Genomic DNA, 24,493 nt, shown 5'->3' on the forward strand with positions numbered 1-24,493 from the left:
CTATTTGTGGTTGGAAACCTTTGACAGATAGTTTGGATGAAGCAGATGATTGCCTGCCTGCCTGCCTGCCTGCCTCTCGTATCTGGTCTCCATTGCTATGCCTGCAGGCAGTTTAGTGTTATAGTTGTATATTGATGTCAGGGTTACTACTGAGTGGCTAGCAGTGACAGATGTCTATAATTACAGGCAATGCTTCCAGTATTTCAGGAAAGCCAGCCTATGTTGAACAATTATCTTATTTCTGGCTTGCCAAAGAGTGTGTTCAAATTGCTAGTATTAGCAATGGTGGATATAGCGCCTCATTTGCTGCCTTGGGACAAATGTGGGAAAAGTACGTGGTTATAAAACTTAGATGCAAAATCTCTTTTCAACATGTTGAATTAGTTAAGTTCAGTGTTTTCCTAATTTTTATCTCTCTGTAGCATTTCTATGGAAGGATTCTCGAAAGTACATTCAGCATACTTATTGAGTTTTGCTTTCCCTCTAGGCCCAAGTTACTCCCCTGTGCCAATCTCCCTGGCTTTGCAGAACAGATGCATTCCAGCAAAGTTGACTATTAAGTGAATTTCTGCAAAGTGAACCACATTTTCCCATTGACTCACATTGCAAAATTGAAGATATATTCCCATAGAAAATATCTGCCAAAAAATTGAGTTAGAAATTGGGGGTGAGGGAAATGTTCCAATGATGGCCAATACTATGATATGAGAGATATTTGTAAACCTTATAGAGATGATGATAATAATAACTAGTGTTCATATAGACCTTTAAAGTTTTCAAAGTACATTACAAATGTCTCATTTTATCCTAACAACCCTGGAAGGTAAGTGCTGCTTACCTTACAGATGAGGAAAATGAGGATGAGAGACACTAAGTAATTTGCCCAGGGTCGCACGCTTATTAAATTTGAATTCAGGTCTTCCTGACTCTAGGTCCTGCACCCTATCCGTTGTGCCACCTAGCTACCTATGTTATATCTCTCTTGTGATTTGAAATTATCACCTAGTTTTTTATTTTTTTTATTTTCAATATTTTCCACTCTTGAGGTCACATCTGCTATTCCAATAACATTTTTCTGCCTCCTGCCACTTTCTCATGATTCAGCAGCTCCTATCCCAAACATTGACCCAATACCTAGAGTTACTTTTATAGGTGTACATTCCAGTAACTCTACATCCCTTTTTACCTGATCTCTAACTTCTAGGGAAAAAAACTAGCACTGAGCTTTCTATTTTACCAGTAGATGTTGTTGCCAATTACCTGATGTTATCTAGTCTTTTAATTCCTCAAGTTTACAGTTCTACTTTATTTAAAACTAATCCCCTACTTTGCAGATACCAAGTGTACCTTTTAATGAAAAGACTCACTCGAGTCCTTAGAGATTGTCATAAGAGACTATATTTCATTCTTAAGTGTAGTCTTAGCCAGTTGGCTCATTTAGAGAAAGATGCCTACATTGGACCAAAGCTGTGGGCTTGGTCTCTGAATTAAACCATTTCACTTAACCCGTAGAAAAACTCTTCTACATCTGCATATTACACCACTAACCCTGACCAAAGGGAACCTTAGAGGAAGTCTCTTAGCTTCTCTGGGTCTCATTTTCCTCATCTGTAAAACAAGGGAAAAATGAGCACTAACAGCCTGATGTGTAGGGACATCATGGCTCTCCTATGGCCAGATACGATGGTGTTTTGTTTGTTGTTTGTCCTCTGTTTTCAGAGACAACCAATGACATCAGGAAAAAGATGTCTTGACTTGCAAGTGAATTACACTTCAGTGAGGGAGAGCTGTGCAAAGTCACCAGCCTCAATTTCTCCTCCAGAGCCATCTGGGTTCAGTGGCAAGACAGATTAGGATGGCTGGAGATGGCCCTGGATGCAGTGGGAGACCTTGGCCTTTTTTGAGCTAAGGGCTTTCCCAAGTCTCTGTTTGTGTGAGGCAATATCCATTCAATGATCAAAGATAGGTAAGATTAAGGCTAGGTACTGTGGTAGCAACAGGTCCACTCCACCTCTGCAATCCAGAAAAAGACCAGTGTAACTAGAGCAAACAGAAACTAGGGGACCTGGGAAGGAAATAATTGGGGATGACTTTAGATACTGATTTTTCCCACCTAGGTAATTCCTTTCTACTTGGAGATTACAGTTGCTTTTTAAAAAATGCTTCAAAAGATCCGTGAGTTCATTTGGGTAGGTAATCCACCGACATCAGTGTTGTATCTCCCTATCATAGTCTTATTAAAGTTAGCTGAAAAAGTTAATGAACTTTTAGAAATGTCCTGGTTAATTTTAGGGTGGCATGTAGATACATTATATGTTTTCTGTAGTATGATTAAAAACAGCACAGAAATGAATATGGTGATTTTAAAAAGTTAACACGCCTATAGAAAATGGACTTCAATCTCCGACTTCAGGGAAATTGTGTTTTGAGACTAGAATATAACACAAATTAAAACAAATAGCTGCATAAAGAAGATATTTTCTAATGATTTTTAAAAAGTTAAAGAGAGTCATGCAGTCATGGAAGAGGAGATTTTTTGGGAGTCTGACCATGGGTGTGCTGGTCATCTAGTACAAACACCTAAACCAGTGTCAGTGGAGGTCAAATTCTCCCTAACCACACACACAAAAAAATTACTGGCATTATTATTATTAGTGTGACTTTTCATGTTTTAGAGTTTCTTAACTTCCCTAAAATAAAGTCTTCCAGAGAAGTTTCAACTTAAGTTTCCTTTTTGTAACCTAGATCCCAGAACCACAGCTCTGGGCTCCCAAAGACCAGGTTCAGTCTTGGAAGCTTCTCACAAAAGTCTGTCTTTTTGGCTCATGTTTGCTCCCACCTGGTGTTCTCCTGGGGGTATCAGAATTTGGCTTGCATCTAAGTCTATATAAAGGGAAAGGGCCATCATTTCCCATGTAAATAAACTCTCTGGCTCACAAAATGTGAGTATAGAACAGGCTTTATTTAACCTGACAAAAATTGAAAAAGCTCATACCTAGACCCATAAACAGTTAAAGTAATTTCTTCTTGTAAAACCTCCCTGGTAAACTGTGTCTATCAAGACCTCTATAATGCTCTAGATTTGTAATATTACCTTGAGTGTCCTACTATCATCATTCAAGGATTAGCATCCAGGAGTGATTGAGACTTAATATATGTTTTTCTGAAACTTCACACTTTAAACAACTCAAGAATGATGAATTAAGTGCTGGTTTTCTCTTCCACCTTGTAGTTATTGCTTCTTAGCTCTAGCTTCTGCTGGATCCAGGAACTCCTGTCCTAGGTTCAAGAGGCCTAGACCAGAAACTTCCATCTCTTCCTTGTTTTGCCACTGTCAGTCTATTATTGTCAGCTAGTATTCCTGAACTCCTCACTTGGTCTAAGATCTTCTTACCCCACTACTCTTTCTTCCCATTGCCATCCCTGAGGTACATTGGTTCCTGAAGGGACTGTAATTGATGGATTTTCCAATCAACCGAACTCCAACATTCTTTTAAAAATCTGTACCCAAGACTATACCCCAAGTCTATGAACTATGAACAGGTTAGACTGGATGAACCATCAATCAGTCATCATCAGTTTGACTTCAAAAAGACAAGTAGTATCAGGAGAGTTCACACCTTATCAAAGAATTAAGTTTGACAAGGGAATTTCACACCTTGAAGCATCATCAATTAATCCGTCAATAAACTGTTCCAGGCATTATGCTAGGCTGCCCAGAGATACAATTCCTGTCTCGAGTATCTTAGATTCATATGGGAGAGACCACAACACATATAAATATGTACAGACTGGACTTGCTAATGCACCCCTTTAATTCCTACTCCCTAGGAGGCTGACACTAATGGATAGTTTGAATTTGGAATTTCTGAACTGCAGTATGGCTAATGATGACAAGTTGTCTGCACTAAACCTAGCCTAATATGGTGAGTTCCTGGGCGTGGAGGTTGCCTAAGAGGACTAAATCAGTGCTGGAAACGGAGCAAGTCAAAGCTATTGGAATCAGGCCCATGAGTGGCCAATAAATTTCCAGCCTGGACAAGATTGGGAGACTCCGTCCTGAAATAAAACAAAAAAGTATATACAGAATAATATAAAAAATACAAATAAATGCAAGGTCATTTGAGAAGGAAGAACAAAGGCACAGAGACAGGAAATAGCCACATACAAGGAACAAAGAGGAGCCTAGTTTGGCTGGATCATCAAATAAGGAAGGGGAAGTAATGTCCAATGAGGCTAGAAAGATAGATTGGGACGTGGTTGTAGAGGGCTTTGAAAATCAGTCATTTATCATTTATGCCCAAAAAAAGTCATCACCAATGAATACATGAGTATTTCTGCCTCTTAGATAGGGGAAATCATCAATGCAAGAAAAAAGGCAAGGAACCAAAACAATGCCTGCTATACTATACTCTTGCCTAGTTTCAAATGTGCATTCCCTACAGATTATAAAAAAGTGTTTGGAAGGCTCTACAGTGTCAGCCTGATCATTTAATGGAGTATTGTCCTCCATCCTGAATCCCTTCCCTAATACCTTACATTTCTCTGAAGAGCCCAGAATCCGTATGCTATTAGGGCCTTAGTTCACTGTATAGGAAGACATCAGTGCCCAAACAAAGACCTCACCAAAGGGCCTAGAACAATGTCTAAGCCCACCAACTATATTTTACGAAAGTAAAGAATTTTAAAGAATCTGAGTTGGAATGGATCTTTGGAATTATTTAGTGGAGAGGTAAGGAACCTGCAGTCTCTAGGCCACATGTGTCCTTCTAGGCCCTTGAGTGCCAAGTTTTGCAGAACTAATCATTTTATTAAGGGGATTTGTTCTGTGAAGTTTGGATTCAGTCAAAGGGCTGCACTTGAGGACCTGGATGGCCACATGTGACCTTGAGGCCACAGGTTCCCCACCCCGATCTGGTGCAACCCCCAGAAGCTAGCAATACCTTTGGAGGCCTGAATCTCCCTAAGGACAATTACTGTGAGCCTTTGATTCCGTGTACTATGGGGAGCATAGAACTGGGGCTGATAAATCTTAGATTTAGGGCTGGAAGGGACTTTAGAAGTCCAAGTTTAGTCTAGTCCAAGTTTATCATTTTACTGTTGAGGAAACTGAGTCCCAGAGAGGTTAAATGATTTGCCTAAGGTTTAAAATAAAAAAAAGAGTCAGTATTTGAATCTAAGTCCACTGATTCTAGATACAATAGTCTTTCTAATGCATAATGCTGCCTTTCAGCAGACAGCCTTGTCCTAGGATCAATGATCTCTGCCATTACTTTGTACTGACCTACTTGTTCTGATTCTTGTTTATCTTATACGTTCTGCACTATGGATTCTGCATGACCACTTTATACCATATGCCTGTCTGCTTCTCCTTTCCTACCTATGCAGATTGATTTCTCTACATCAAAGTATGATGCTCTGGCGCTCTTCTGCATACTACCTGAACTCTTGAATGTAACTTCTAGCTTCTATACCCTCAGGGACTGCAGACACATGCCACTACGTCTGGCTGTATCTCAATTGCATCATTTCATCCTGAAGAGGAGAGATCACTTGGAACTAGGGAAAATAAGGGCTTGAAAAAAAGTGGCATCTGAGCTGGGCCCTGAAGGAAACAATGTGACTAACCTTTAGAGATGAAAAGCGAATATCTTCTAGGTATGGAGGATGGCCTGCGTAAATGCATAAAGGCAGGAGAGGGCAGGATGGGATCAGGGGAAAATGAGCATTCCACTTTGACCAATATATACAGTACATGAAGGAAAATAGAATGTAATAAAGCTGGAAAGGTAAAGTGAAGCTAGATTATGGCAGCTCTTAAGTGCCAGGTTCTCAAGTAGGACAGTGATAATCCTATGCATTAGGCATATTAGGCCAGATCTGGCCAGGATTAAAGAGGAGAGATTTTGGAGTCAAGGAGATGGAAGGCCATTACAATAGTCTAGGCATGAGTAACAAGAGCTGAACTATGGTTGTAGGTCATGGGAGTGGAGAGGAAGGGATGTGTGAAAGAGATACTTTAGAGGTTGGATTAAAAGCAGGACTTGGCTATTGAATGCAAAGGTGATGACAAAGAATGGATCAAAGAAAACTCTAAAGTTTTGAGCCAAAGTGACTTTGAAATGAAAGCACTAGAAAACAGCACATATATAATTGTATCTTAACTTGATTATTGCCTCTTATTTGATTAATGTGATAAATTAAACTGCTCACATTTGAAGGGAGAGTATTTTCTTCTTTTTTAGTTTCCCCTGAATAATGACCATGATACAAAAACCACTGAACATTATCCTGCTGTTGAGGAGTATCTGGAGCATACTTATCCCTTTTATTCTGTGTCTTTGAAGAACTTCATCAGTGGTACAAAAACAACCAATAATTTTGTGTAAATGGGGAAGCAGAAGAAACAGAAAACCTTGATTCCTAACCTCTACCAGTACACCCCATCTTTCCCCCATATTTCACCCTGCTTTGGACATTACTAAACCTAGTTACTTTATTTCATATATTTTGGTTTTCTGTTTCAGGTGGTTGTAAATAGATGGCTGCATTTCTGGAATGCCCCTCCAAGCCAAGGCCCCAGAGCATTTTGCCACAATGAATTAAGTCTTGCTCTTCATTATTCTAGGGCATAGGTCAGGGTTACTATTCCCATTGTACAGACAAGGAAGCAGAGGTCCGGGGAAGATGCTTTGTTTATACAGAGTGCCACCTCTACTACATCCATGGTAGGCCAATAACAGAAGTTTGGACCCAGGCATGGAGGAAATTGGCAGCCTGCAGGAGCAAAGCTGTGCCTGAATGTATGTAGATACACACGTGCCATCTTCTCTGGTTAGATTTCATCTGGTTGCACCACAGGAGACACTAGATGGGCTGTATATCCTATGACCAGTGACTTGTGCAGTGGACCCTTGTCCCTCTTGGCCGGTGAAGGCCTGTCGGGAGACATTAAGTTCATATTGGTGGAGATCCTTAGTTAGTGGCTCCCCACAGGGGATCGGGGCAGGATTCCAGTTTCTGTTGAACAGGTGGTAATTAGGTCCCTGGTTGGGGTGAAAAATTGCTTAAACTTTGCTATTCTTGACAACTATCACTGTTTTCCTAACTTCCCTTTTAAACAAAAGTTTCCGGATAAAGTGGTAGGGATACAACTCTGGCAGCCTCTGGAACCTTCTAACTTCCACCTTACTCAGTAGTCTGGATTTGATCCCAAGTTAAGAATGGACACCCCACTGTTTGCAGGAAAAAGAGGAAGCATGTTCTTAGCCATGCATCAGTGGAGGCCCCTACTGGGAGAGGGGATTATCACAGGGCAGCCGGCAACCCTGGGCTCCAGCCTGCCGGGTTTTTGCCTTGAGCCACAGGATGTGGAACAAATGAAAAGTGGGGCCAAAGTTTCCTTATGAATACAATTGAATATTATAGCAAATTAGAGTCTGGATAATAGTATTTTCTTATACCAAACAGATAGATGACCGTATGCAAAATGACTGTGGATTCATGTAGGGGATTCAGAAATCTAAGTGTACCTAATATTTATTCCATGCTTTCAATCCCACATCCTCTGTATCAAGTTTTCTGTCTTACTATTTTGTAACCCTCTAACATTTTAAATTACTTGACTCAAAAGGAAATTTTTGTTTTATAATAAAATTCTGCCTATTTCTCTTACATAATTTTAATCCTGAATTTTCCTAATATTTTAAATTAGAATTTGGAAAAAGTTATTCATCCAAGAAAAGCATGAATTTACTCAGTGTCATTAAGTTTGAAATGTATTTAATGTGCATCATTATGTTTATGCCTTCCATCCTATTTATATGACAATAAGTTAATGGTGATAATCATGTTTTATTCTCCTGCTAAGGTTAATAGGCCCCAGGATCTTTAGTTCCAAATAGTTTAGGTCCAAGTCATTAAATGCGCTATTACCTCCCTCTCATACCCTCCTTATTCTCCTGCCTCTTTGAGGGCTCTCTTTCACTTAAGGAGTTCCATTGGCCCCAAAAGCACTTGAACCCCAAGACAAAATTGGTGGGAAAATAAGGCTCCTACCCTTAATAAGGGAACTTGTGCTCTTTTTCCCAACCTCTCTTCCTAAGAAATCTTAATGTTTTCAGGCAGATTTATATACGGTCCTTTGTTGTTCCACATTTTACTGACCAAATCAAGACCAATTTAAAACAAGCTATGATTCATAGCAATTGGTTAAAATAATACTTTGAAATGCATATCAGCCTTATTTTTTTTAATTTAGTATCACAAATTTGCAGTTATAAATGTAAATTGTTAAGAACAAATTGCCCTGGGGATATTTGTATATATCTGATAGTAAAAATGTGAATGTTGATTTTTCCAACAGTACTAATTTTCTGCATGAAGCTTTTGTGGAGTTATAAGATCTTAAACATTTATAGTATGCCTAAGGGTGTTAACTTTACTGTAATTTTCTGAAGATTCATTATCAGAATCCTTAATTCATTATAACAGCTCTCGTGAAAACGTATAGAAGCAGCGTTTTCTTTTATTCTCTTATTTGCACAGTGTGAGAGATTCGTTGTTCTTTTTAATTTGTTTCATGCGGCGCTTTTGAGTGCATTTCATACAGTGTCGTTATTGAATTTCTGTGACTGTCATTATCTATCCATACAACCTTTAGGAACTAATGTTCTGGGTTTCCCAGTTCTATAATCTACTTCAGATTTAAGAATTGACGTAATTAGCTTCTGCAAAGTTATAACTAGAGTGTCAGGAACAAAGCTACAAAAACCCAGGGCTGAGGATTAGGATTGGAGAAATAGAACAATAAAAATTGGATTATTACAGCTCATGCCTTTCTTTTTCTGTTAAATTAAACCTGCAGCATCAAATGCTCTGTCTTGTCTGTATTTATTCCCTTGTCTAGTTTCCTCATCTGTTTTCTCTCTTATGCAGCGTATAAAGATAATTCAAGCTACCTGCAAATGCACATACGGCATTACATAATTTTATTACCTGATTAGTTGTATCTGTTGGGTCACTGAGGGGCTACTCATGTAGCCAGCTGCTTTTTTTCTGTACATTTGTAAGCACCGTGGCTATGAAGTATGTGCTGATGAAAGGATCATATCGTGGAGATCCAAGGCTCGTGAATCGCCAGCAAATCAAAACTGTTCTGAGGCTTTTTCACCAGGTTTACCATTCATCTTCAAAGTTGTATTGATAACTAACCTTTGTACCTCACCCAGCATTTCTTTAAGTGCTTTCACATTCACTATTTCATGTTGAGGGTATTATAGTTGAAATGGAAAATTAGTTTAAATCCAATTCTACACACATTTGTTATATGACTATTACCTCTGTTAGAAGTTGAGTGACTGATTATAATGGACACATTTAGCGGCATCAAAGCATAATGTTTTAAAAGTAAAATAATTTTTCTTCTTCTAAAATTTTTGGTCCCTTAATGTGAATCTTCTAAGCAGTTGTTTTATGTGGTTATACTTAAAATCAAAGACACTTTCGACTGCTTAGAAATTATTATTGTTGTTCAGTCATTTCAGCCATGTCTGACTCTTTGTTGATCCCATTTGGGGTTTCCTTGGCAAAGTTACTGGAGTGGTTTGCTATTTCTTTCTTCAACTCATTTTACACATGAGGAAACTGAGGCAAACAGGGCTAAGTAATTTGTTTAGGGTCACACAGTTAGTAAGTGTCTGAGACTGGATTTGAACTCAGGTCTTCCTGTCTCCAGGCCTGGCACTCTATCTGCTGTACCACCTACTTGCCCTTGCTTAGAAATAGAATATATTAATTAACCTGAGATACATAAATAAATTTCAAAAGCTTTGTTTTAGTGCTTAAAAAAAAGTTGGTTTCATACATATGGACCAATTTGCATGACAACCCAGATTGGCCTTAGTAGATGATCACCACAAGTTGCTTTGACCAAATAATTCATCATCTCATGGCCAACCCTCTTAATTTTTATACCTGCTGGGCCTGGTCATTAAATATCCTCAATCCATCACAAGGTCCAGATATAAACAAAGCCTTGCCAGCTAGGTAGAACCAACCAGAGCTCATACTCCAGGCCCACTCTCAAACTCAAAACTACTTTCACAGCATACTGAGGCAGGAGGGTAGAGTGGAAGTTGAAAACTGTAACATAATTATTAAAGGCATATTCCTTCTATATAACATAACGTAAAAGTCCTTAAAATAAGTACCCTTCGCTTTATACCTGTGTTGGCTCTGTATCCTGAAGATTTTAAACCACCACCATGACTAGTGTAGCTGTAAGAGTGCTGGTTTTCAAGTTGGAAAACTCAAGCTACAGTCTGGCCTCTGCCACCAGCTGCATGGTCTTGGACAAGTCACTCAGTCTCCCTCAGCCTTATTTTCCTCATCTCTAACATGGAGAAAATAATAGCACTGCTTGCCTAATATGCTGCAAAGAAAGTTTTTTAAACGATAAAGAACCATATAAATGCAGACTATTAAATGTGAGCTATCAAATTCCTTCTAGGTGGAAGTGGGGGCTGTACAAAGTTACACCTTAACTTTGTTAAGTAAATACATAGTCCCTGACCTCAAGGAGCTTAATTTGCAATCCATTTTGGGAAACCAGGATATTTACAGGAGAAAATGTGATAACTGACAAATGAGTGATAGGTCCTGATTAATGCAAGTAATGAATCCCATAAAGTGGTCATATGTATTCAAATTAGCTTTATTTGAAGTTATAGTAATGTAAAATTTGGTAATTGATTCCAGCCCGTGGAAATATGTGATGTGAATTTGAATAATTCACTCACTTCACAAGATTCATCTTTCATACTGATCATGACCTAGCTGTACAGATAAGAAGCAAAGGAGGGAGAGATTGCTTCAGGCGGGGGCAACAGGAAAGACATAATAAAGGGGGAGGAATTTTAGCATTAAGACTATAATTTTTAGGGTTTCATTCATGTATTCAATAAATTTTATTAAAAACCTACTATTTACTGAGCTAAGTAAGCACTGTGGAAGTAGAAAGATGGATATAATGTGACTTAACACAAGGATACCAGCTGAATTCACCAAACATTAAGCTCCTGCTGTATACACACCACTTGCTTAGCATTGGAGGATATTTTTAGATAAAACATAGTCTCCCTCTCTCCCCACCATTCCCATACAAGCTATACAAAATAATACATCATAAATACATCAGGGAAATGCAAAATATCAGAAATACAAGGGAGGTAAAGGAGGAAAGAACATTAGAATCACACATTTGAGAAAACATAGGATATGTACTCGTAGCAGCACGTAGTACAGTTTGGCTAGAATATGATAGTGTATGTGAAAGAATATACCATATATATACATACAGTATCCCATACTATGATATGAGATTAGGCTAGAAAAGTAGAGTGATATTAAATAGCAGCAGGCCATAAATACCAGACCTACCACTATGACATTTGTGTGTAGAGAGTCAATGAAAAAATACTGGTGAAAATGTTTATATTCGTATATATTCCTTCTCATATCCTCCCATTCTTTAATTGGCATTTTATAAACTGTGCCTATGAGTCTTCAGAAAATCCATTTGATTGTTATGGCAAAATTTACACAGCACTTCTGCATTTCCTAACTGCTTTTAAAGGATTCAGCTCAATTCATACTACATGCAAGGCCCTATGCTAGATATGGGGAATGCAACAATGAAACAAACAGGCCCTAACTTTAGAAATCTCACAGCCTAGTAGTAGTGCAGAACAGATACACAAGCAACAGTAATAGTAGTTAGGAATTAATTAATTGCACAGGAGAGCAAACCCATCACAGACATTCTAGCTGGAAGACATCATAGACCAGGTGGTAGAGGAGCTGGACCTTAAAGAAGAAAGATTTCTATATCAGTGAAGGTGAAGGGAATCTGTTTCAAGCCTGGAATATGGCATGTTCAGATGTGGCAGTTTAGGAGAGGGCAAAACAAGACTGGGGAAGAGCAAGTCGTCCAGTTTGGTTGAAACACGGAGTGCAAGAAAGGAATTACCATGAAGTAAGATTGAAAAGGTCAGTTGCAACCAGGGCATGCCTTAGATACCAAGCTAAGAACTTTGGTTTTATTTACTTCGTTGGTAAGCCCCGGAAAGCCAATGAAGATTTGGAAGTGCTGTCATAAGACATAGGTTAGAAACATTATTTTGACTGAAGGATAGATTGGAAAAGAGAAGGACTTGAAATGGAAAAACTAGTTAGGAAGCTGTTAGAGTGGTCCAAGCAGAGGTAGTGAGACCTGAAGTAGGAAAATGGTAGTATAAGGATAAAGGAATGGGTTTGGAGGGTGTGGTATAAGCTATATCTCATGCCTTCCTGGTTACCTAGGGCATAAATGGCCATCCCATGAAGAGTCAGTTCCCTTCAGATTTGGTGAATATTCCACTATTACCACACCCAAATATGGCCTGCTGACTAGATGCATTCCATATGAAGACCAGTGAGACCTGAACTAGAGTTACAGACTTGAATAGAATGCTTTCTGTGCTATGGCCAACTAACTTTAGGATGGCCTACTAGTATCTTGTTTTGTTCCAGTCCTAGATCTAAAGCATTGGACCAATTTGAGTTAGGCCCAGTCAGTCTACAATAAATGGAAAAAATATTTCCAAAATAGAAATTATAGGTTTTGATAAATTACTGAATATTAGGGTTGAGGAAGAGTAAGAAATCAAGGATAACAACGTTTCCAACCTGGATGGTAGGAATTGGTAGTACCATCCACATAAGAGGTTGGAAAGAGTGACAGGTTTTGGAAGACAGATAATACATTAATTTTGGACATGTTTAGTTTCAGATGCTTTCAGAGCATGTAGGTAGAAATGTCCAGGAGGCAGTTGGAAATGTACTAGGACTCAAGAGGAAGACCAGGGCTAGGTTGTAACATGTATTTAATCAACTTAACGAGCATTTATTAAGCACCACCTAGGTACTGAGAATACAAAGAGAAAAATAAAGTAGTAGTTGCCCTCAGGATACTTACAATATAAAATAGTATTTGTAAGATTTTTTCTTACCATAATTGTGCTCAATTAAATGAGCATTTATCGGGAGCCTATTGTTCATAAACACTGTGCTAAGAAAGCAAAACATTGGCAGAGCCAAGATGGCAGCTGGAAGGCAGGGACTTGCATGAGCTCCCACACAGGTCCTTCCAAACACCTATAAAAAATGGCTCTGAACAAATTCTAGAACTGCAGAACCCACGAAATAGCAGAGGGAGGCAGGGCTTCAGCCCAGGACAGCCTGGATGGTCTCGGGGTAAGGTCTATCGCATAGACCTGGGAGGGGAGCGGAGCAAAGCAGAGCCCAGCATGGGCTGAGCGGACCAATCACACCAGGAGCCAGGCAGAACAGGCCGTAGCGCCCTGAAATCAGTGAACTGTGGCAGTTACCAGACTTCTCAACCCACAAACACCAAAGACAACAGAGAAGGTTAGTGGGAAAAGCTGCTGGGGACAGGGTGATAGAATTCGTGGTTCAGCCACCGGCTTGGGGGCAGCAGAGGTGGTGCAGCTACAGAACTACAGAACTACAGCTGCAGTTGCTTCCAGCAGAGGTGGTGCAGCTACAGAACTACAGAACTACAGCTGCAGTTGCTTCCAGCTCCCACCTGGTGGGAGGAATTAAGTGGTGGATCAGAGCAGGAGTGCAGAGCCAGCTTAGATCTGAGTCCAGTCCGGGTTGGCAGTACTTGGGGGAGGAGTAGCACTGGTGTGGCAGAGCTTGCTATGTAGCTCTGAAAACAACAGCTCAGCCCCTCAAGCTTGGGACAAAGTACTCTAGACTCTACAAGCAGTCATACCCCAAAGAAAAACTCAAGGGTCAAGCAGTTGGCTGGGAACATGGCCAGGCAGCAAAAACAGACTCAGATTCAGACTCAGACTTTGGAATCTTTCTTTGGTGACAAAAAACAAAACATACAGCCAGAAGAAGTCAAGAAAGTCAAAGACCCTACATCAAAAGCCTCCAAGACAAACATGAACTGGTCTCAGGACATGGAAGAGCTCAAAAAGGATCTGGAAAAGCAAGTTAGAGAAGTAAAGGAAAAATTGGGAAGAGGAATGAGAGTGATGTGAGAAAAACATGAAAAACAAGTCAATGACTGGCTAAAGGAGACCCAAAAAATACTGAAGAAAATAACACCTTAAAAAATAGACTAACTCAAATGGCAAAATAGCTTCAAAAAGCCAATGAGGAGAAGAATGCCTTGAAAGGCAGAATTAGCCAAATGGAAAAAGAGGTCCAAAAAACCACTGAAGAAAATACTACCTTAAAAATGAGATTGGAGCAAGTGGAAGCTAGTGACTTTATGAGAAATCAAGATATTATAAAACAGAACCAAAGGAATGAAAAAATAGAAGACAATGTGAAATATCTCATTGGAAAAACCACTGACCTGGAAAATAGATCCAGGAGAGATAATTTAAAAATTATTGTACTACCTGAAAGCCATGATCAAAAAAAAAGAGCCTAGATATCACCTTTCAAGAAATTATCAAGGAGAACTGCCCTGATATTCTAGAGCCAGAGGGTAAAATAGAAATCTAAAGAATTCTCCGATCACCTCCTCAAAAAGATCCCAAAAAGAAAAGTCCTAGGAATATTGTAGCCAAATTCCAGAGCTCCCAGATCAAGGAAAAAATATTGCAAGCAGCCAGAAAAAAAACAATTTGAGTATTGTAGAAACACAGTCAGGATAATACAAGATCTAGCAGCTTCTACACTAAGCGATCGAAGGGCTTGGAAAACGATATTCTGGAGGTCAATGGAGCTAGGATTAAAACCTAGAATCACCTACCCAGCAAAACTGAGTATCATGCTCCAAGGCAAAATATGGATTTTCAATAAAATAGAGGACTTTCAAGCTTTCTCAGTGGAAAGACCAGAGCTGAATAGAAAATTTGATTTTCAAATACAAGAATCAAGAGAAGCATGAAAAGATAAACAAGAAAGAGAAATCATAAGGGACTTACTAAAGTTGAACTGTTTTGTTTACATTCCTACATAGAAAGATGATGTGTATAATTCATGAGACCTCAATATTAGGGTAGCTGAAGGGAATATATATATATTTATATATATATATATATATATATATATATATATATAGAGAGAGAGAGAGAGAGAGAGAGATAATTATAGATAGAGGGTACAGGGTGAGTTGAATATGAAGGAATGATATCTAAAAAAAAATCAAATTAAGGGATGAAAGAGGACTATATTGAGAGAGGGAGAAAGGGAGAGATAGAATGGGGTAAATTATCTCACATAAAAGTGGCAAGAAAAAGCAGTTCTGTAGGAGGGGAGGAGGGGGTAGGTGAGGGGGAATGAGTGAATCTTGCTCTCATCGGAATTGACCTGAGAAGGGAATAACATACACAATCAATTGGGTATCTTACCCCACAGGAAAGAAGGAGGAAGGAGATAAAAAAGGGGGGATGATAGAAGGGAGGGCATATAGGGGGAGGAGGTAATCAAAAACAAACACTTTTGAAAAGGGACAGGGTCAAGGGAGAAAATTGAATAAAGGGGGATAGGATAGGAAGGAGCAAAATATAGTTAGTCTTTCACAACATGAGTATTGTGGAAGGGTTTTACATAATTATACATATGTGGCCTATGTAAAATTGCTTGCCTTGTTAGGGAGGGTGGGTAGGGAGGGAAGAGGGGAGAGAATTTGGAACTCAAAGTTTTAAAAACAGATGTTCAAAAAGAAAAAGTTTTTGCATGCAACTAGGAAATAAGATATACAGGCAATGGGGCAAAGAAATCTATCTTGCCCTACAAGAAAGTAATGGAAAAGGGGATGGGGGGAGTGGGGTGACAGAAGGGAGGGCTGACTGGGGAACGGGGCAACCAGAATATTCCATCTGGGAGTGGGGGGGAGGGTAGAAATGGGGAGAAAATTTGTAATTCAAACTCTTGTGAAAATCAATGCTGAAAACTAAAAATATTAAGCAAATTTAAAAAAAAGAAAGCAAAACATTTAGGTAAAACAGTCTTTGCCTTTAAGCGGCTAATGGTGGGGTATGATATCTAGAAATAAAGCGTATAACAAAATAATACATGAGAGGCGCAAGTTCAATGTATGGCAAGTAAAGGGGGAAGGTCATTACTGACTGGAGGGGATCAGGGAGATCACGCATGGCCTCATGGCAACACAGCGTTTGACCTGGTTTTTACAGGATGAGCAGAGGATTCAGTGTGCACAAGAGGGGATTCCAGGCATGAGGAACTGTGAGAGCAAAAGGCAAGAAAACACAGGATGTGTTTGGAGACTGGCACAAAGTCCAATTTCTGTGGAGCATCAAGCACATGAAAAGTGAAGTTGACTTTTACAATTTAAGATATAAATAATTTTAACTCCTTTTTCCTTTGATACCTTTTCAGTGCTGATGTCCATTGTGACCCTTACAGGCCCTTTCTGCTGCCTCAAACAACAGAAAAGAGAAAAGGAGCCCTAAAAAATATTCAGCACCCTTAGCGTCATGATTTCAGAGTCATTTATGACTCCTCCTTCTCCTTTACTCCTGGATCTTATCAATCATAAGTTTTTTTCAAGCTCCCTCTCTCACTTCTCCCTTTCTCTCTACTTACTCCATCTCACTGAGGCCTCTTCTCTGTACTAATACAGTACACTCCTAACTTGTCTCCCTACTTCAGCTCTCTTCCCTTTACTAATCCAACTCCCACAAGTCTGCCAAAATAATACTGTCTTAGAGCTATGCAGTGCAATCGATGGAGCACTGGGCCCAGAGTCAGGAAGACCTGGATTCAAATCCAGCTTCAGGCATTTACTATCTATGTCACTAGCAACTCAGTCTCTGTCTGCCTCATTTTCCTCAGATGTAAAATGGGGATCATAATAGCACCTACCTCACAGGGTTGTTGTGAGAATCAAATAAGATTATATTGGTAAAGAACTTAGCACAGTTCCTGGCACAGGGTAAGTGCTTAATAAATGCTTGTTCCCTTTCCTTTCCTAGGCGTAGGTCTGACTCTGTTGCTTTCCTTCTCAAGAATCTTCAGTGGCTCTCTGATGTTTCTAAGATAAAATACAAACTACTCTGAATTTAAAGCCTTACAAACTGGCTTCAGCCTACCTCTCCAGATTCATTTCACATTCTTTCCCTTCTTATATTCTATGCTCCAGCCAAACCAGCATACTTGTTCCCTGGATTCAGCATTTCATCTTCCACTTCTGGGTCTTTACAAGGGCTGCTTCCCTTTCTAGAATGTATTCCCTCCTCACCACCATCTCTTAGAATCCTTAGCTTCTTTCAAAGTTCATCTTAGGTGACAGCTCCTAAAAGGAAGCTTTCCCAGTTCCTCTAAGCTGCTAGTACTCTTGCCACCTCATTCAAGTTAACTTCTATTTACTTATTTCTTTCTGCTGTATCTCCCAGTTTAACGTAAGCTTGTTAAGAGCACTGTTTTTTATTGTTCTTGTTGCTTTTGTAGCCCAAACTGAGCACAAATTGCCTTGCCTATCAGAGGCACTTAATAAATGCTTGTTCAGTTGTTGAATTGAAATTGAAATAGCTTTGTAACAGTATGTAGTCTTTAGAAAAGTGTCTTTTTGACATGTTCTCCATAATAGAAAATCTTAGAACTCCTTGAGGGAACTGATTACATTCATCTATTAGATATATATTTCCTGAACAAATCACTCTCCAACCCCAAATTATTCCACGATGGTTTTATCTGAGACATCATTAAATTTCAAGTGTTTGTGAACATTTTCATATTATCTGTATGCTTCATGAATTATAGGGTGCCTTGGAAAGTGTGTGAGTCTGTTAAAAGAACCACTCTAGTCATACATTGATTTTAAATGACCCTGTCACACGTGAAAACAAATCAGATTGTTGCTGTTAATGAGCTTTTCAATTTACTATTCAGTGGATCAGATAAGTGGATTTAAGAGGTAATGATCCTATTTAGTACTGAAGCTTGACTGTCAGATCCTAGTAGTTGAGAGGAATCCCCAGGGACAGAAGCATTGACACGGTTCTAGATGGGATGATGAGAATCCAAGCTAATGGATGATAAAAGGAAGAGTATAGGTTACAGAGGTAGCTGTGGATTAAAGCTCTGCCATGTGGCAGTGTTGACTGTTTTTCCATTATTTTATTGGGTAAAATCTGATGCAGTGAGAAAGTGTTTTGACAATGGAGCACAATAATAGTAAAAAGCTTTTTGTATCTTATTCTTTCTTCCCTGTTACCCACCAGAGAAATGACAAGAAAAGTTTTTCCAGTATAGTCTTTCATCAAAAAGGAAAATAGTCATATTTTTATAAAAGACACATGTTGTTGACTGTAATTAGCTTGATTAAAATAAAAAAAGAATATCTGAACATTAAAATAAAAAGATAACAAGGTCTTTTTTTTTTACTAGATTATAAGTTCCTTGAGGGCAAGAATCATGTCTTATTTATCTCTGAATTCATCCCAGCACCTGTGACAGTTCCTTGAACATAATTATTTAATTAGTTGGTTGAATGAATTAATGTTGATTTACCAAGCATTTGAAGACTTAATAATCCCTGTAATATAAAATTATTTGCAATCATAGAGAAAGACAGCATTTTACCCAACTCTTTTTATCGAACAAATATGGCCTGGTAATAGTAAGGTAAAGAAAGAGAAGCAGAGGTGAATATTGAATATCGTTAATGAATTTCCATCTAAAAACATTCCATCTAACAAAATTCTGGCATTTCAAATATAATAGCAATTCAAAAAGTATGCCTATGATCAGTTAAGCTTTATACCTAGAATTCAATAGTTTACCATTAAAATAACAAAACAGTAAGCTTAATAATGAAATTCATGAAATCAAGTTGTCTTATCAGTAGGCATAGATAAAACACAATAATCCTTCATGCTAAGAACATTAAAAAGTATAGGACTGTGATGATCTCTTTCCTTGATTATTTATTTGAAACCAAGAACTAGCATTATATATAATGGAAAAACAAAGGTATTTAAAACAAATAGAAAGCAAGGATTCCACTCCTACTATTACTCCTCAAAATAGTTTTAGAAATGCTAGCTACAACAATAAGGCAAAAAAGAAAGAAAGAAATTAAGGAAATAGTCATTTACAAAGAAGAAAATTTAAAATGTATCAATTTGCAAATATTTAGAAAACCCAAGAAATTCAACATCAAAAAACTACCAAAATAATAATTTAGTTAAAATGGTAGGATATAAAATAAATCCATAAAACATCAGCATTTCTACATATTTCTACCCAAAAAAGAAGCAATAAATAATTAGCAAGATCTCATATGTATAGCTAGGTTAAGCCAGCATAGTAAAAATTACACTTCTGCATAAACTGATTTACCAATTTATTGCAGTACCAATGGGATATTTCAAAGATTACATAAAATAATTTAAAAGTTTATAGAGAAAGACCAGTGGTCAAGAATATTAAAGTGAATCATGAAAAAGGAAAGGAAAGAAGGACTTCTTTACCTGTCAGATCTTAGAATATATTATAAAGTGGTAATTGTCAAAATTCTCTGCTTACAGACAAGAAAATAAAGTAAGAAAGATAGCGTGTACTCTGATTTCTACTGCATAAAAAATAATAGTAAAAATCTGGAAAATATACAAAAACTAGGGGAGACGTAAATAAGTAGGATAAATTTAAGATTACTTCATTAAAGCTTATCTATGTGCTTTATTTTTAAACTAAATGATGGAAGTTTATAATTTAATGCTTATTATTGCTTTAAGATTCATGTTTGTTGATTGTTGTCAAGGCTGTAGTGAAGATTATTTTTAAATTGAATATGAATTATTTTCCAAAAAGATCCAAATTTGCTTTCTTGATTTACAAGTTGGTAAAATCTTGAAGTGTTGAAGTTGTTCAGGACAAGAAACTTGAGTAAGAAAAAGTAGTAATGTGTGGTGCTATGGACCCTCAAAAGCTATATCCTTGTCATAAGCTGCTTGATCAGAAATTGAGATTTCTAGTAACAGAGTCCATTTTTAAGAATGATGCTTATGACCCACCATCAATAGGCTATTTGATAAGACTTGTAGCTAGGATGAACTTGCATGGATCTCTTCAACCCGGCCTCTTACCCTTATAGGACTATGTAGAACTATTTTTAAAGTGGATAGCCAGGGCTGAGTGTATAGTGAATATTTGCAGGACATACTAAAATTTACTGGCTTTTAAACTGTGTTACTTTCATAAAGCAATAGCCCTAGCCTCATTCACAGAAGGACTGTTGTGAGGAAATGGAAAAAAAATAGCGTTGGTTTTTGTTTGTTTATTTTCTGTCCCTTTGCCATCTCCACAAGTAGTGACTTGTGTTAAAACTTCCCCTTATTAAGGGCTAGCAATGAGTGGTTCTCAATATTGTTGAATGTAGGGCACAGCCCAAGGGTCTTTTACATTTGTAATAATAGTCAGAGCTTCATAGTTAGAATTTTCTTTCAGAGAAGTTGAAAATGGAAGGCAGACCAAGAACAGTTTAAGGAGTATAGAAAGCTTGTCACAGTGGTTTAGAGGCTAGCTTAAGAGACAAAAGAAATATAAATAAACATCACCCTCTCTCATTTTCTGACTCACTCTTCCAGGCTGTAGGAACCATCTGGACAAAGGAAACTTAGTTTCAAAACCCTGGAACAGGAGACTCTTTGGTTTGAATTCTGTTTAAAACCCCAGTGTGAGATTTCTGCAATGAACAGCTTGACCTCCCCTGTATCACTCCATAACTCTGGGTGATTTGTGGTGCCCCGTGACTTTTATGCTACTCTCATGACCCGTGGAAATACATTAGGTTGATGTTTCCACATGAACAACAGAAGGTATAGAAAACATAGGCTAAATAATCATTCCATATGAAGGAACAGACCAAGAGAAATTGAGGCAACAAATAAACAGTCAGAGGGAATCAAATCACAGGCAAGAAATCACCCATAGAGCTGGTGTCTGGCAATGGCCTAGATTAACATAGGATAACCTGGAATCACACCAAAGTGTCAGAGCGTGTGGAGGTGTTAGCCCACCTCTTTAGCTCTGCCAGCCTTACAGAGAGCATTCCATTGGCCATCTGTGGAATTCTCCCACTTGGGGTGTTAGCCATAGGGTATGTTTATAAAGCCTGGCATGGTTTGGATTATGGGGAGTGTGAGCTATACCTCAAGCCTCTTCATCTCACTTTCCCACAGTGAAGTTGAGTTCGAAGGCTCCAGGTGTTCTCAGAGGAGGGACCTGCATTTTTAGAATTTAGATTCAACAAAACAAGCAAGGCATATCTCTATTTAGGAGGACATAGGCAAGGGCTGGTTGAAGAGAACTCCTTGAAATGGTTTACCACTTTTTGTACTTACCATAATCATTGTTTTTGTGGGTTTTGCACATGTTCCTAGAAAATTCAGTATGGAGCATATCATAGTCATAAGTCATTTCAAGTTTTTGTTGTTCTTGTTGAGAGTCATTTCAGTATCGTCTGACTCTTTGTGAACCTATTTGGGGTTTTCTTGGCAAACATACTGGAGTGGTTTCCCATTTTCTTTTCCAGTTTATTTTACAGGTGAGGAAACAGAGGCAAATAGGATTAAATGACTCGCCTAGGGTCACAGCTAGTAAGTGTCTGAGGCCAGATTCAAACTCAGGAGTTTTCTCAGTTTTTCTGACTCCAGGCCCAGCACTCTATCCACTGCACCACTGCACTGCCCTTTATTTCAAGTACGCTTCTAAAAACAAGAAACAACTTCTGGTGCCAGAAAATGTTACATGAGTCTTTGGTTGAGTTTTTACTATTGTTGTTTTTTCTTTGTTGTGTTTCCTGACCCAGACTAACAATAGCATAGATGGTAGACAGGGGATGCTACTTTCTGAGTGGGAGCGCTATGACTAGGCAAAAATGCCCTAAGGAATTGAAAGATTGAGGGAACATGAAATTCTCTGCCTCCCCAGAAAGACCAAGCTTTCACTAGTTGTTACTCTTCCTCTGGTATAATTGTAAAAATGGAAAATAAATTACAATTTGAAACAGGTCCTTTTGCTAATTTGTTTTAAGAATATTTCTAGGTAATGCCCTTTGTGACTATAGAAATGTTTCCATTATAGGTGTATGCCCGAATGTCTGAGGTCTTGGGAATAACAGATGACAATCACGTTCTAGAAACATTTATGAGAAAAATGTGAGTTAATACTTTGATTTCTTAAGCCATCATTCTTTCTTTTGAATATAGCTGTTTTATCAAAATTCTTGATATTATAACTAAACCTGTTTTAGTGTCTAGAATGTTCCTATTATGGTTTCTATGTGAGCACAGCAGTCTATAACTTGGGTCATTTCTTAAACCCATAAATCATATAGAAGATCTTGCTATGTCAAATTATCCATATATTAAGAGATGATGATGTACACAAGAAAGGGCACACAAGTCTAGGAGCCCTAATCAAATCCATCCTGTCTCATAGCTTTGTGTGACCTTGGGAAAGTCCCTTTCACCTCTCTGGGCCTTGGTTTTCTCCTCCATAAAAGGAAAGTTATCATACTAACTGGTTCCCTTTGAACTATAAAGTCTGTGATATTGTTAAGTGCTATGAGGTGTAGCTTAGCTTACAAATGCCAGTGACTTCTTAATTTGATGCGTTTTAATTTTTTATACAATAATTCAGAATAGTTGAAAAAATATCAGGACCCCAAGTGGAAACCTATTAGAAAGATTTCTATTTATGGAAAGAAGAAAAGCAAGGAAGCGTTAGAGTTCTTTCTGTATGTTCCTGAAGGAACAAATTCATGGTACCCTTAAACATTCTAGAATGAATATAACAGTAGACCTAACTTCCCTTGCTTTCCCTATGGTTTTACCATAGAGAATATCTAAAAAATTTATGTTCATGAGGAAAGGGGTTTGTAGTTATAGATACAATAATTTCTTTCCAGGAATTTTGAATTGTGGAGCTAGCTTATTGTAATTCCTTTAAAGTTTTAATTCACCCTAATGGGTATATTGTCTATGCAAACCTAGTTTACTCTATTAAAAACTAAGATAGCTATGGAATGTACAGAAATCAACTTATAATGACTGTGTACATTGTAAGATTACTGAGATTTTGAATGTTGCTGAAGAAGAATGGAGTGGAAAACATTCAATTATTTTTGGGGGGACAGTTTTGCATTTTGTGAAATGTGTGGTAATCATAATCATCTAACTTCTTAATTGAATTTGTCAAAAGTCTGCATATATTGGTTTCTCCTACAAAAAATATATCACTTATCATCAATTTTTTTTATTCTAGTGTTACAAACCTTAAATATTGGGGAAGCTGTGACTGTGTGATAGCGAGAACTCTGCAATTCCTAAATGATCTTTCTGTTGGATATCCTTTTTGCTATGTATCTGGTAGAGTATAAACTGTAGCATGATGCATTATATATGGCACTTTTAATATCACTGTTAACTCTGCAAAAAATGGCAGTCTTGTGTCACTGAAAGTTTTCATTGGAAACTAAGTGATCATTTGTTAGGGTTACTGCATGGGATATTTGTATCAGTAAAGCAAGATTCATGATATCGATAGTGACCATGAATATGCCTGTGTAGTTTGGAATTGCAAAATATAAGAGACTCTCTATATAGAAGGCAGAAGAAGTAAAACATTTATTCAGACACCAGAGGATCAAATCTCAATACCAATAATTCCAATTCCACATAACAACAATCGTATCCCAAAACTAGTAAGTCTACTTCAGTGTAACAGCAAGGAAATTAAAACACAATATTTCAGCAAGGAGCCAAGCCATCCCGTAACCTTCCTCTCCGCTGGTGCTTTCCTGTAAACACTCACTCACAAACCCTAGCTGTCTGCTTGCCTGTGTCCTCTTCTCCCACAGTTCTGAGAGCTTGCAGTTCTGAGGGCCCTTGCAGTTCTCCAAGCCCTTCCAATTCTCTCTTTGTCTCTGTGTCTCTCAGCCCTTCCAGTTTTCTCTCTTCCTGTCTCTCCATCTCTTCCAGTTCTCCGTCTCTAGTCTCTCACAGCTCTTTCTTCTCTCCAAGTTCAGTCTTCTCAGCTCTCTCTACTCTAAGCTTAATGGTTACCCTCAGGGTATATATATATATATATACCTAATCAGCAAAAGGGTGTGAGCCTGGAGCTTAGCACCTAATATCAAGCTTCCCTTAACTAGCTCCAACTAAGGTCTATTAAATGGGCAGGGAAGATCTTTAATCACAATTAGCACCATAATCTTTCTTCAGAAAATATTTGGACTAGACGAATTCTGAAGTACCTTCCAAATCTACAACTATATGGCTCTTAACATTTTAGGACCATTTACTAAATCAACAAACATTTATTAATATAAGGCACAGCTCAGTGTTAGGAATACATTGAAAGATGAAAAATAATATAGCCCCTGTCACCAAGGAGCTTCTTATCTAATAAAAAGAATGATGTAGTTTATACACACACACAC

At 38.1% G+C, this 24,493-nt stretch overlaps 1 protein-coding gene across 1 annotated transcript in view; it reads left to right on the forward strand.

The window, feature by feature from the left end:
• Positions 1 to 24,493, forward strand: part of RANBP17 (RAN binding protein 17) — a 349,537-nt gene that overhangs the window by 217,901 nt on the left and 107,143 nt on the right. The window contains exons 15-16 of the mRNA XM_036752901.1: positions 22,135 to 22,208; positions 23,317 to 23,397. Coding sequence (XP_036608796.1) covers positions 22,135 to 22,208; positions 23,317 to 23,397 — 155 coding nt within the window. The remainder of the gene's footprint in view (positions 1 to 22,134; positions 22,209 to 23,316; positions 23,398 to 24,493) is intronic.

This window comes from Trichosurus vulpecula, chromosome 3 (genome assembly GCF_011100635.1).
Source record: "Trichosurus vulpecula isolate mTriVul1 chromosome 3, mTriVul1.pri, whole genome shotgun sequence".
Lineage (NCBI taxonomy): Eukaryota > Metazoa > Chordata > Mammalia > Diprotodontia > Phalangeridae > Trichosurus > Trichosurus vulpecula.